The sequence below is a fragment of the Panulirus ornatus genome, chromosome 72, assembly GCF_036320965.1.
Source record: "Panulirus ornatus isolate Po-2019 chromosome 72, ASM3632096v1, whole genome shotgun sequence".
NCBI classification, from domain to species: domain Eukaryota; kingdom Metazoa; phylum Arthropoda; class Malacostraca; order Decapoda; family Palinuridae; genus Panulirus; species Panulirus ornatus.
The window spans coordinates 8,295,317-8,310,324 of record NC_092295.1 but is presented as its reverse complement, the minus strand read 5'-3'; the positions used below and the strand labels follow the sequence as shown (position 1 = coordinate 8,310,324).

General features: G+C 45.2%; 1 protein-coding gene across 1 annotated transcript in view; it reads left to right on the top strand.

Annotated features, from left to right (window-relative positions):
• The window catches only part of LOC139748146 (sonic hedgehog protein-like), a 318,619-nt gene that overhangs the window by 100,610 nt on the left and 203,001 nt on the right, over positions 1-15,008 (top strand). The window contains exon 2 of the mRNA XM_071660835.1: positions 11,777-11,848. Within this exon, the coding sequence (XP_071516936.1) occupies positions 11,777-11,848 (72 nt within the window). The remainder of the gene's footprint in view (positions 1-11,776; positions 11,849-15,008) is intronic.

Below are 15,008 nucleotides of genomic sequence, written 5' to 3'. Positions count from 1 at the left end.
GCTTTGATATCCTTGTGCTTTCGACCGTTCTTCGTCTGGTGAGAGTAGAATCATGATGATTCATCATCTGGTTCTTGGGTCCCCATTCTTGATGAACAGCGTCTAGTGTTGTGTGCTGGTAAAGGACTGATGATTGGAAATACCTGGTTTAAAAAGAGGGACAAACATAAGAATATATGTTAGTGTATAGGTAAGATGTTCAGCGGGTATTATAGGATTACATAACGACTGATAAGCTTGCAAAAGAGAGAGCCTTCGATGTGCATGTGGTGAGAGGACCACCAGTCTTCAAGGGAAATAAGAAAATGCTCTGGAAGGTTAATAGTGTGAGAAAAACAAGAGAACAAATGGGAACATCGGTGAAGGGGCAATTGGGAGGTGATAACAGGTAGTGATGAGGTAAAGAGGAAATGAAGTGATTCAAGGATTGTTGAATGTGTTCGTTGATAGGATGGCGGATGTAGGGTGTTTAGATCAGGGTGTTACGCGAAATGAGAGAGTAATGGCATATGCTTTGGTGAAGAAAGAAGAGGTGGTGAAATCCTTGCGTAAGATGACATGTGGCAAGGCGGGTGAAGTGGTTGGTATTGCAATTGAATTTCTTAGCGGAAGAGGTGACTATGTTGTTGTTTGGTTGGTTGGTATGCTTTCTTTATGAATGGTAGAGTACCTGAGCATTGATGGAATGCATGCATAGTGTAAGTGTAATAAAGCAAGAAGGACGAAGGTGAGTGTTTGAATTAAAGAGGCATAAGTTTGTTGAGTGTACTTGGTGAATTGTATGGGAGAGTCGTGATTGAGTGAGTGGTGGCATATACAGAGCATCAGACTGTGGAGCGAAAATGTGGTTTCAGAAGTGGTAGAGGATGTGTGGATTAGCTTTTCGATTTGAAGTACTTTTGTGAGAAAATCTTTAGAGAAACAGATGGATTTGCACATGACATTTATGGATTTGGAGGAAGCATATAATAGGGTTGATAAAGATGCCTTGTTAAAGGTTTTACGAATACATTGTGTGGGAGGAAAGGTATTAGAAGTGAGAAGTTTTCATCAAGAGAGTAGAACGAGTGTGCGAGTGTGTAGATTGGAAGGTGAGTGGTTCCAGGTGAAGGTGGGTCTATGGCAGGTATGTGCAATGTCACCATGACCCTCTAATCTGTTTATGAAAGGGGTGGTAAACACAAGAGTCTAGGAGAGTATTGCAGATATGCAATCTTTAGTGGATGCAGAATCCTGGGGAGTGAGTCAGTTGCTATTTGCTGATGACACGGCACTGGTGACAGATTCAGGTGAGAAACTTCAGAAGTATGTGCCTGAATTTAGACGAGTGTGTGACAGGGGGTGGTTGACAAAAAACGTGAATAAAAGTAAGGTTATTAGGTTTAGCAGTGAAAACAGAGAAGTCTTTTAGAATGTAAGTTTGAATGAAGAAAACCTGAAGAAAGTGGGGTGTTTTAGATACCTGAGAGTGGACGTGGAAGGGAATGGGACCATAGAAGTGGTGATGAGTCATATAGTTTGGGTGAGGGGACGAAGGATCTTGGAGCACTGGAGAATATGTAGAAAGAGAGATCGTTATCTGGAATTGGGAACATGATTATGTTTGAAGATGTAGTTGTCTCACCGATGATGTATGGATGCGGGGCATGGGCTATGGGTGAGGATATTCGGAGGAGTATGGATGTGTCGGAAGTAAGGTGTTTGAGGACAATATATGGTATGAAGCGTTCGTATTGATAGGGTCAGATAAAGGTGTGATAATGAGAGTACGGTAAGAGTAGAGAGATCTGAGGAGGGTGCGCTGAAATCGTTTGACATATGGAGAGAATGCGTGAGGAGAGGTTGACAGAGGAAATGTATGTCGGAAGTAGAGGAGAGAAGGAGTAATGATGTTTACCAAAAGCTCACAGATCTTGGACTCTGCGTTATTCCACTACTGTTTGTCCTTTATAGTACGGGTCATTAAAGCCTTCTTCCAGCAAACTTTAAGATATCTTCCAACTTGGACTTATATTGCGACGAAACCCATTGTCCAAGAGAGATATTTATCGACAACCGATTCTCCATCAAAGAAGCAGACAAGGAACAGCGCCAGAGGCACAGTAAACAAGATTTCCTACTGTAAACAGATGTCAGCCAACAAAACAGACGAAAAGACATTTCAGCTCTAGGTGCACACAACCCAATGGCCATCAACTACAAGATATTTTCTACTACAAGAACATGAAGGCAAAAAATTGCGTCATGGCCAATAGTCCCAAACGCATCCCGAATCCCCTCCCGAGCTTCGACGCCAGTCATGAATTAACTTATCAAGAAGGAGGCTGAAAACAACTTAGTAACATTGGGTATGTAGAAGCCACCATTACCACCATCCTGTTTCGATTTTCACTATGCCACTCTAAAAATGTTTACCCAGATCGCTATGGAACACGAACATGTTCCATGTTCCATGTAGCTACTGGTGGATTGAACAGAATTTGCTAAAGCGCTATCGAGATACTAAGCTTCTTCACATCACAGAAGCTCTCTGTATTCGGAACCACGACTTACACTCAACCCACGAAACCCTGGTCAAGACCGTACACAACAGCTCTTCACAACCAATCGGAGACGAGATCGTCAACGGACTGACGGAGTTTTCCATTCAGCCGTGTTTTCCACACCGCTACTTTCCCGTCCGCTTCTCTCGCATAATACCTGATCACTTCTTAATCTTATCCCTGAAGATGCTCTCATGCTGGAAGACCCACAATAGTAATGAAGATGGTTATTTTCAGGCTTTTATCTATATCTCTATGCATCCACACACACACACACACACACACACACACATATATATATATATATATATATATATATATATATATATATATATATATATATATATATATATATATATATATCTTTTCTTTCATACTATTCGCCATTTCCCGCGTTAGAGAGGTAGCGTTAAGAACAGAGGACTGAGCCTTTGAGGGAATATCTTCACTTGCTCAATTCTCTGTCCCTTCTTTTGGAAAATTAAAAACGAGAGGGGAGGATTTCCAGCCCCCCCCCCGCTCCCTCCCCTTTTAGTCGCCTTCTACGACACGCAGGGAATACGTGGGAAATATTCTTTCTCCCCTATACTTAACCGCTATTTCCCGCGTCAGCGAGGTAGCGCACGGAAACAGACGGAAAATGACACACACACACACACACACACACACATATATATATATATATATATATATATATATATATATATATATATATATATATATATATATATATATAAATTCACCGACTGTGATATTACCATCTTATGCATTCATTCATCTACCTTGGATGGCTATCTAGTGAGCGTTGAAATCTCCCCGCCGCCCCATAATGGATGATCGCCAGTGGGTAGACAAATACACCAGCCAGAGGTAGTAACAGGTGCACTCCTGGTAACAGATCACATACGACTGCACCTCGATAGACCCAAGCATGAACTTGAGCTCGGAGGCCGAGGTGTGGTGCATCTATTATGGGTCGCATGGCTTGTACACATCAGTTGATACCATCCAAAGCGCTTGTGGGATAAGTTATGGAACATGGGAGATTTGCTGAACCAGTGAAGGTTAGTGATGTATGTACTGTAAGGATGATGGGTGGAGGCGATTCAGAGCTACGAAGGCAAGACTCGATCTCGGGAGTAAACACTATTGGCCATACCAATGACGGAGAACGTGATGGTAATGTTGGGTCAACCAGTGGAACCTCAAGCCGAGCCACGGTCGGTGGGGTCAAGTGTGAGGGCAGGAACCCCAAGTGCCATGTTGTCCTTGAGGCGTTGAGCCACGGTCGATGGGGTCAAGTGTGAGGGGAGGCACCCCAAGTGCCATGTTGTCCTTGAGGCGTTGAGCCACGGTTTGGGGTCAAGTGTGAGGGCAGGAACCCCAAGTGCCATGTTGTCCTTGAGACGTTGAGCCACGGTCGGTGGGGTCAAGTGTGAGGGCAGAACCCCAAGTGCCATGTTGTCCTTGAGACGTTGAGCCATGGTTGGTGGGGTCAAGTGTGAGGGCAGGAACCCCAAGTGCCATGTTGTCCTTGAGGCGCTGAGCCACAGTTGGTGGGGTCAAGTGTGAGGGCAGGAACCCCAAGTGCCATGTTGTCCTTGACGCGTTGAGCCACGGTCGGTGGGGTCAAGTGTGAGGGCAGGAACCCCAAGTGCCATGTTGTCCTTGAGGCGTTGAGCCATGGTCGGTGGGGTCAAGTGTGAGGGGAAGAACCACAAGTGCCATGTTGTCCTTGAGACGTTGAGCCACGGTCGGTGGGGTCAAGTGTGAGGGGAGGAACCCCAAGTGCCATGTTGTCCTTGAGGCGCTGAGCCACGGTTTGGGGTCAAGTGTGAAGGCAGGAACCACAAGTGCCATGTTGTCCTACAGTCTGTATAGTTTAGTATAATACACACGTGATCAGTGTACTGTATTATACGGTCTTATATCTGCTGTCTTAGTATCATCAGGAACTGAGCCATTGAAGATAAAATATCTCTTTGCTCCTTCTTCTGCTTACGTTTCGAAAGTGGCAATTCAGGTGGAGAGCATTTCCAATCCTCTCGCGTTCCCGCCCCCTCTTAGTCACCTGATGCCACAAGTAAGGGATACATGGGAACTGGGTCGTTCCATCCTACCCCCAGGAGTAACAGGAGACTATCAGATGGGCATAATATCCTCAGGGTGTCAGCGAACTGCCTCTTCCGACTGTTAAGACCTGCAGGAAAGATGACATGAGAAGAAATACAGAGAAGAGCGTTGTTCGTCTACACATAGGGAGGCAAATTGTGTTCCAGGCTGATCTTATACCTAGTGACTTCGTGGATATAATGGTCAGATCCTGTTAGCATCTACTGGTGTCTCTGTATAGTGTCCTCGATCTGTTATTTGTTACTATTTGCTTCTGAAGATGTGTTGAAGTACACGAAAGCGCTTAAGTAGATTTACGTGCTTTGATTTTCCCTTCGTGGTCTACGAGTTCACCTGAGATCAAGTGTCTGTTTCGTGAATATATATATATATATATATATATATATATATATATATATATATATATATATATATATATATATATATATATATATGTATAGAAATCGTGAAAGAGCTGCCTTGATTAGGGCATTCAGTTGCCTGCTCTATCTCGGCTAACATGACAAAGAACCTTACACCAGACCAAGTTGTAAGTCATACTTATTTAGCTCTCGTGGCCTCGAGGCTGAGTGTTAGCTATAAATAGACTCAATGATGCCTTCTGGCCACTGGATATTTACAAGCCATCACACACACACACACACACACACACATACACACACACACACACACACCCGTCTACCATCCTGTGAATACCTCTCTCTCTCTCTCTCTCTCTCTCTCTCTCTCTCTCTCTCTCTCTCTCTCTCTCTCTCTGTCTGTCTGTCTGTCTGTCTGTCTGTCTGTCTCTCTCTCTCTCTCTCTCTCTCTCTCTCTCTCTCTCTCTCTCTCTCTCTCTCTCTCTCTCTCTCTCTCTCCCCCCTACACCTTCTACTGCCAACAAGGGCAATGGAAATATGAATTTGATTGGAGTGGTAATCTTTCCCAATTATCCATACGTCAGAAATCATAAGTAACTTACATCATATGAATATATGACTCTCACGTTTGACTTGCACCCACACTTAAAGCACTGGGAACATTCTGGCTGGAGACTTCAAGGTGTAAAACAATTCAACCAATGTTTTTTTCCTATCACTCAGCAAAAAATTGACGTCAGACACATTTCCCAAGATGCAGGAACTCTCTCCAAATTTGTCCATGGCTGTGCCTCCTGGGAGACGAAGACTGCCTTGTTTACGATGATGATGATGATGACAAAGCACCGTATGATATAGAACGCAATTTTCGAAGAAAATATATGATGCATGTCGAAGCCATACGTATCTTTCAGGAGATATGTTTGAGGACTCCCTCAAGGCGTTTAAAGTGGCAGTAACGACTTATTTTTGTATCGTGACGGAAAAAACGCCGTGGATGGCCGCTGAAAACCGCCCCTTCCAGATAGCCCTTTGGGTCACCTCCTGAAGGAACAGAGGAACACTTCGCTGATGCCTCCGCACGATCTGTGTCCACGAGCTCGTACCTACACACGACCTGTGCCCACGCGCTCGTACCTACACACGACCTGTGCCCACGCGCTCGTACCTACACACGACCTGTGCCCACGCGCTCGTACTTGCACACGATCTGTGTCCACTAGTTCGTACCTACACACGATCTGTGTCCACTAGCTCGTACCTACACACGATCTGTGCCCATGAGCTCGTACCTACACACGATCTGTGTCCACGAACCCATACCTGCTCACGATCTGTGTCCACGAACCCATACCTGCACACGATCTGTGTCCACGAACCCATACCTGCACACGATCTGTGTCCACGAACCCATACCTACACACGATCTGTGTCCACGAACCCATGCCTGCACACGATCTTTATCCACGAACCCATACCTGCACACGATCTGTGTCCACGAACCCATACCTGCACACGATGTGTCCACGAACCCATGCCTGCACACGATCTTTATCCACGAACCCATACCTGCACACGATCTGTGTCCACGAACCCATACCTGCACACGATCTGTGTCCACGAACCCATACCTGCACACGATCTGTCCACGAACCCATACCTGCACACGATCTGTGTCCACGAACCCATACCTGCACACGATCTGTGTCCACGAACCCATACCTGCACACGATCTGTGCCCACGAACCCATACCTGCACACGATCTCTCCACGAACCCATACCTGCACACGATCTGTGTCCACGAACCCATACCTGCACACGATCTGTGTCCACGAACCCATACCTGCACACGATCTGTGTCCAAGAACTCGTATTTACACTTGGTCTTTGTCTACAATTTCACCATAGATTCATCCAGGTACAGTACCTCTCTTTCATATGAACGGAACATACCAGTTTCTGTCTCTTGAGGCAGTCTGACACAAAGTGGCACTGTTCAGGCAACTTAGGTTGTCTCTTTGTCAGGCTTCAGTAGGCAGTGTGTGAGGGAACTGAAGCAGTACTCAGGCACTGCTCCCTGAGATGCTGATGGTCCAACTCATAATCTGTTGTTCTCTGCCTTCAGCATTGCTCTCTAGTTCACTCCACACATTCAACATCAAACTTATCCTTCAAGTGTGTACTGCTGTCGATATCATTTTTCTTCTTACCTAAAAATGAACTAGGGAGTTCCTCGATAGGTTCATTGATGGTAGACCAGACCCTTGTCTACCAACCAATAACCTCGTGACATTTGATGATTATCCAGGTGAACAGTGTGATTCACTCTAACACCAGTAAGTGTATTGGAGTTTAACAGTATCACGAAGCACCACATTGGCTTCTCTGAATTCTGAACATCAACGCTGGGAAGAAGCTCGGCTGGGAATTCGAATACCACGATTCGAGTGTGAGTGGGATGGTTGGGATGTTTGGGACTTAAGTACGAGGGTTCGAGTGTGAATGGACTACTGGAAGGATGATGAACAGAAGGGTGAGGTCGCTCTGTTGTTACCAGGCTTAGCTCAATACCCACCTGTACAGGTAGGGTCACAGTTGACCGATCTAGGAATGGATATGAACGTTTCTCCTGAAGGGTTGGCCCTTGCCAGGATATCCCTTTAGCACGACGATGCGATTAACCAATAACCTGGCCTTAAAAGGGCCAGATAAAAGGTCACGCCATGAAAGCCAGGGTCGTGTAATGTCGTGTTCAAGGGACCGTTATGGGTTAGGCTGTTCGCCCTGTTGCTACGCTGGTGTAGAGTAGTGTTGCTAGGCAGATGCTGATGCCAAAACCTATACCTCCAACGCTATCATCTGGCTATATAAGACGGAAAGCTATATATATATATATACCAATATATTATGTAGTACGACTGTGGTCCAATACTTCGCTATCCTCACCTGGAGGTCGTTGTATACATCAATGTTACTGGGAATGCAAATCCTCCAGTAACGCGGCTCAAGCCATATTCCTCCTGATATCTCACACACGGTGTACAGTGAGACAGTGATCACACACCGCAGCAGCGACATGGCACCGAACCACGAGTAGGGACGATAATTCTCAGACAATATAATACGCGGAGGTCAGGAGGCCAAATACTTGATACGCAAGGGATGCAGTGGCTTGCCGGGGGTATATGTGTGGGTGTGTGTGGCTACACATACACAAGTGTTCAATTAGCATGCTGGGCAGCGGTGTCACGTGCACACATTACATTACCGACGTGATCAATTTCATCGGGGGATAAATCACACAGGCCGGAGAGCAGTCTGTGAACGGTGGTCAAATCGTTTTGTAGGTAGAAGTCCTCATGTCTCGTCGGTTATCATTGACATTTAGACATGTTAGATGTCTAACAAACTTTGAAAGATGTTAGATACAGGTTTTGTGGTTTACTTTAGATATTTACGGAGCGAATACGAAGGTGACTATTGATGAGACAACGAATATCAACATCACTGGGTGATGAGATCGACGAGTGTTGGTGTTTCTAGAATTGCCTTGTCTTGCTTCGAGCTGACTCGGCTTAAGCTTATCGGCTCACACTCCCTCGAAGGCATGACGCTCGGCTGGTACAAGACGCTCCAACTGATGCAGTAGAAGATAAGGCACTCCTTTTATGACAAATAATACGAGAACCTGAGAAGGAGAATCCACTTACGTAATTAGAACTGAGTTATTGCCTTGAATATGAAATGTGTTCCATAATTACCTGTACAATTTTGAATTGCACAAACACCTAGACAATACAAAACAACAACACATTGTTAGTTACATGATACATGTCCTCGTAAATTATCACTAACAACTTTAGAATAATTTTTCTGGTTGGTCTGTCGCTTGAAGATAATTTATCGTGTCCTTTGTCCTATATTTTAGTAGGATTTACAGTTCAAATGTCTGTGGAACTCCCACCTGAGTATCGGGAAGGTTATTGAAGGATGTACAATGAGCAGTCCTTCAGCGGCTGTCAAGTTTCACTCTTTTGGTCCAGGTAGCTGTCTTTTTTTATGCCTTATCCACACATGGGCTTCTGGCTTTCAGTCCACGACTATACACTCTCTCCTCCTCACACAGAACCCTTGATAACACGTGACTCGCACGACTCGGTCTTCGTAACTATATATTCTTGTGGTGATCACTACGCGCTTGCCCTGCCCTTTGGCAAAAGCTCCTCGTAAGTTTCCGTAAGTAACCCTTATCTATCTGTCTATATTCATACTTTTTTCGTAGTTTCTCGCTTTAAAAAGGTAGCGGTAGGAATGGTCTCACTGCTTATATTCACTCTCTGGTTCAGTATTTTTCAAACAGTGGGTTGCATCTCCAGAGGGGTAGCAAGTAGGTTCACAGAGGAGTCGCAAAGTGTCCGCGCTTAGCCAACAGAGGATCTTTTTGCTCAAGAATAACTCTAGACCTGAAATGAACATATGTGGGAAGAGGGAACAGTAATAATCCATGCATGACACCTGTTTTCTTCCTATTTCCCGTGTAGTAGTCACATGTGTCTATAATAAATTCCCAAGATTCTGTCTGCTTACAGCTGTGGGGACGATAGGTATCGCGGTGAACGGGACAGTGACTCTGGGAAAATCGGGCCGTGAAAGACTTGTCTGTCTCTCATGCATCACGACCCAAAACTAGAGTCACCATCCATAACCAGACCTCATAGACTGCTCTGTGGTTTCCCCAGACCACTTTTTATGCTTTGGTTTCAGCCTACTGACAACACGTCATCATCTCATGTATACTAAATCGCTTCAGTTTGCTCTATCCCGTGCATGCCTCCCACCCTCCTGAATGCTCAGGTCCCAATGACCCAATGCCTCATCCACGCCTTCCTTTCATCTTAATTATCTACCCCTCCTTCTTGCTCCCTCCCCATCTGACATGTATAATCTGTTAATCTCTCTGTCAATCTTTCTTCCCTCATGCTCTCCATATAAACAAATTTCAGCAAGCTCTCTTAACTGAAAACGTATATATAAAACAAGCTTATGTTTGTAGTTCCAACGTACTAATAACACACGCTTATGTTTACACTGACAACGTACATACAAGACAAGCTTGCAATCACACTGCCAACGTACCTGTAACACAAACTTACATCATCAACGTACATATAATATAAACTTACATTTGCACAGCCAAAGCATGTATAAGACAAACTTTCATTTACAAATACCAACACACTTATAAGACAAACTTACAATTACAATGTCGTCGTTAGACGAATTTAGATTTACCCAGACAACTTACAAATAAAAACTTTACATTTGCAATGACAGCAGACGAACACATACGTTGGAAATACTGGTTGTTGCCCATTACATGGTTGTGTGCTTCTCCCATTGACGTCTGTGCATAGACACCCCACCATGATCATGGAGTGACACAGTAACATCAGTACCTCTCCATCATAATATCTTTCACCGGCTGTATCATCCAGCACAGCCGTGTCCTAAGGGTGAGTGATGAACCATGGTAAGAGAGAGGGTGGGTGGGTTGGCAATTAGAGACTAATTACGGTCGTTAACAGTGTGAGGTAATTGCTGCCTACTGATCGAGGCTGCTCCAGTGAGGCGTCTTGTGGTCTGTCTCTGGTGTTGTGGGTGGGGAGATGTGAGTGTGAGGACGGAGATGCCTCCTGCAGGAGGAGGGGGGGGGGGGATTACAGGGTGGGAGACGGCTGGCTGCTGGGTGAGATGGACGGTGTGGGGTCGGGGAGACAGGTGTGTAGGACCAGGGAGACAGGTGTGTAGCCAGGGAGACAGGTGTGTGGTCAGGGAGACATATGTGGGGCCAGGGAGACAGGTGTGTGGGGCCAGGGAGACAGGTGTGTGGCCAGGGAGACATATGTGGGGCCAGGGAGACAGGTGTGTGGGGCCAGGGAGACAGGTGTGTGGGGCCAGGGAGACAGGTGTGTGGCCAGGGAGACATATGTGGGGCCAGGGAGACAGGTGTGTGGGACCAGGGAGACAGGTGTGTGGCCAGGGAGACAAATGTGGGGTCGGGGAGACAGGTGTGTGGGGCCAGGGAGACAAGTGTGTGGGATCAGGGAGACAAATGTGGGGCCAGGGAGACGGGTATAGGTTCAGGGTGACAATTGTGGAGTTCAAGAATATCTAGGGAGAAGAGAAGTGAGGGGGTTGAAACAAACAGGAGAGAGAGAGAGAGAGAGAGAGAGAGAGAGAGAGAGAGAGAGAGAGAGAGAGAGAGAGAGAGAGAGAGAAGAGTGTGAGGAAGGCATGATAAGATCCCGGCCACAAGTTGTGATAAACAATTGGCAATTACAGGCAAGTCTGTGGCCGGGGCTGGTGGGAGGCGAGGTGGCCTTCAAAACGACCCTTGATTATAGGGGCCATTCGTCCGCTGATATAATTTGCTGTCATTGTATTCCGTCCAGGTATTTCATAAACCACTGAAATATGTGATTTCTTCAGCTCTGTGTTTGCTGAGGGGAAAAGTTTAAGAGGGGGCGATTGTGAGTGCTCAGCCACGATCCGCATCAGGACCTAAAGTCTTTGTGGTATTACCAACACGATTGGCTAATCACCACGGCATGTAATTCAGGGGAGGCAGCCAATCAGGTGCGGTAGTAGCCAATCAGGTGTAGTGCTGGGGCGTATGTGATACCCACCGGCCGAGTGGGTCAGTGTAACGAAATCCCTCACCTCTTTTTTTTTTTTTCTAGGCTCACACAACGTCCTCAGCGGGAACTTGGCCAGAGTTGCTCTACACGCTCGATGAACTTCACTTTCCCAAGGTCAGTGTGACGTTATGACAGTAAGAAACGACCACGCTTGCTTTACTGCTATCTAGATTATTGTTATAGTCTTTCTATATCTATTTCTCGAAGGCAGAAGAGCTGTAGGGATGCAACTGACTGTTTCCATTTTCCTGAAGAATGTTTAGTCTTTGTTGGCGACGTGTGAGACGACACCATTTATCTTTGTCTGTCTCCTTCTCGTTCTCTTTCTTTCCCATTTACTCATTTACTCATCCGCTCACACAGTTTATCCCAATTTCTGTATCGGTAGATCCCTATGGCCACACACTGTGGGGCCAAGTTGGGAGAGACAGCCCACTCACACTCGACTCCCGAGATAGGTGCAAATTCAATCAAGGACGGCTCGACAATGTCCTTTCATCTGAACATGTAATGTTCACATCTTAATCAGTCCAAATGATTTTACCTTTGCACGCCCGTGAGTATTACTGACGACAAAGTTTCGAATTCTTTACTTTGATTTGATAATTCATCTTTCAGATTAATTGTCTTGAAAATCCTTAAGTCTCACTTGATGTTTCATCCTGTTTCGTATCTTGAATTTGTCCATGGGTCCTCTCGCGCTGTTTGTGATTAGAGAGGAGATCAGAAACACACACTTTGGTGGGGAAAGAGTAGATCAGCAAGGAGATGATATAGGGGAAATTCTTGTCAAATGATGATTACGAAGGAGAAAAAAGTTTTTCATTTTTGATTTACAGTAAGGCATTCCTCGAGTCTTTTATTGAAATTATTTATGATGTTTGTTCAAATGCTTTTGTTTGTAAATCATTTCATATCTTCGTAATCCCACTTCAGAAAAACAGAATTGCCTCAATCCAAGGTAAACGTTGACCCACAGATTGTCATGGAGTCAGACTTAGAATTTTTAGTCATGACTGACACGTATAATGATTCAGTGCCATGATAGTTCTTAGACAACCTGATGTCTATAAATTCTACAGTCGTATGAAAGATATTCTAGATTTCCAGCTATGGTGGCCATTTGTGGTCATTTAAGGAAAAACAACTGGCCTTTTTCACCCAATTTGATACATGGAGTTCATATCAAAACTGGTTTGTCTCATACACTTATAAACTAAATATTATCTAAATTACCTTCAAGAGTTAATTTTTACGAAATATGATGTTCATTTTTGTGCGTTTGTATCATAATATCTGAGATAAGAAGTAGCCTAAACGGATTTTTTCTAATCATTTTTCCAACGTTTGCATGCTGTACCTTGCCACAGTCCTTATTCAACACGTACCTGCCTTCCACCTCATCATAATCTTAGTTTTCGTCCCTCTGAACCTTCTCCACCCTTCTCCCACGCCCACAGCAAGTCAGTGTCCAAGTAGTTCTGTTTCCAATGATGGTGTCAGGGGTTGGAGTATGGACAATACGTTGTTTCTTCCGTGGTGTAGTGGTTAGCGTTGATGACCGTGACGTATCCATGGGCCGCCCGGGGGCGAGCGCACAGGTCCGAACCCTGGTTGCGGCAGTCGGTCCACAGTCAATCTAGCTGTTCATCCACCCTTAAGGGTTGATCGGGACCTTGGGTATCTGCGTTATTCAGATGGCCTTGACTAGGGCGTCCATTTGGCCGTGTCGTCTTAGCTAACAACAAAGAAAAAGGGAAGCGTTAGTTTTGGGAAATGGCCTAAGACCGGTGACTTCGAAGTTCTTCCAAAAGCTTAATGATGCACTGAGCTGAGTGTCCGAACTGTACCGGAGATACGTCACCATGATATACATATCGCGAATCTTACAAGAGGAACCTGGGTTTTGTTTATGGATTAGCTAATTGTCTTGTGGTGCGACAGAGGTCCATTCGCAGCACCGAGGGTGATTTACACTCTAATGTCCGAGGTCCTGCTTAAGCTACACCGTGTTGACAGAAAGGGTGATTGGCACTTCCACTCGTCTTGTGCTCCAGACGTGGTCCCGTGGTGCATTGTGATGGAGAGTCCAGCTATGTGAAGTATTTTACTTTTTACTTTCCCTAGATAACAAAGCTTGAGGAGACTTGTCCAGAGTTACATGACTATTTTCGAAGGAAACCGGAACACAGAACCAGTCAGTGATATTGCTGTGGACCAGTCCAATTAAGAAAGAGTGAGTTAAAGCACACTAGTTGTTGGAGCAACACGTGCCTTCAGCCTCAAACCAGGTATTATCTGACATTCGAACCTCGAGCAGCACCACTGAATCATCTGCTTGAGCAGATCTTTGTCTGGTGTGAGGATCTCAGTCATCTAGACCATGGGAAGCCCTGCATCAAGGGAGAGAATTATGACGTTGGCTCTTTAGCTGATACGTCGGGAACAACACGGCAAGTCCACATGACGAAAATCTTTCGTACATTTGTGAACATTTTCACTTGTGTGGTATCGCTATCTGAGGTTTGCTCTGACCCACTGACAGCAGGACAAACGGGAGAAAAAGCTTATCAGAAATCTGGAGGAACGGAGGCTGCATAAGGGAGATGGGCTCACAGTAGCTTAAATAATTTCAAGCTGAAAGCTTTTTACACGATGAATCAGACATCGGTAAAGAGACGGACAAAAGATTACATCTTGAAGGCTGAGCATAGAGTGTTTAGAAACACGGGTCTCAGTGATAAGAACAGAGACGTTCGTCATCCTATGAGCCCTCTACTTTGAGCGCTGGTGAATGCTAATGGAGCAACTAATAGAAACGAATATAGCCATTCTGTGGAAGCATCTGAAGAGCAGAGTGTCACTCTGACGAGGACGTCCCTTATCCTTGATGCCATGAGTCTCTCTTTCCAATGCCATGGGACTTACTTGTCGATGCCTTGAGACTCTCCTTCAGAAACCTCACGAAGAAAAATCGTATCCAGGATAAAGTCTGGCTATAATTTTTGCATAGATGCTCCATCCTGGCCGAGGAAGTAAGAAGATTGATGTAGTATTTGATGAATAGAAAAGACCATTCCAGTCAAGTCTTTGGGGTATGTAAGTCTTGGTTCGAATGAAAGGCATACCTTTCGGCTAATAAGACCTGGCGACAAAATCAGAAACAAGATGCTATTGTTGACATGTGCAGAGAGGAAAATTGAAACGCCGGCAAAGGTTCAGTGCAGAGAGCTGGGAGGATTACAAGAAACAAGTTGGTCACATAAACGTGTGA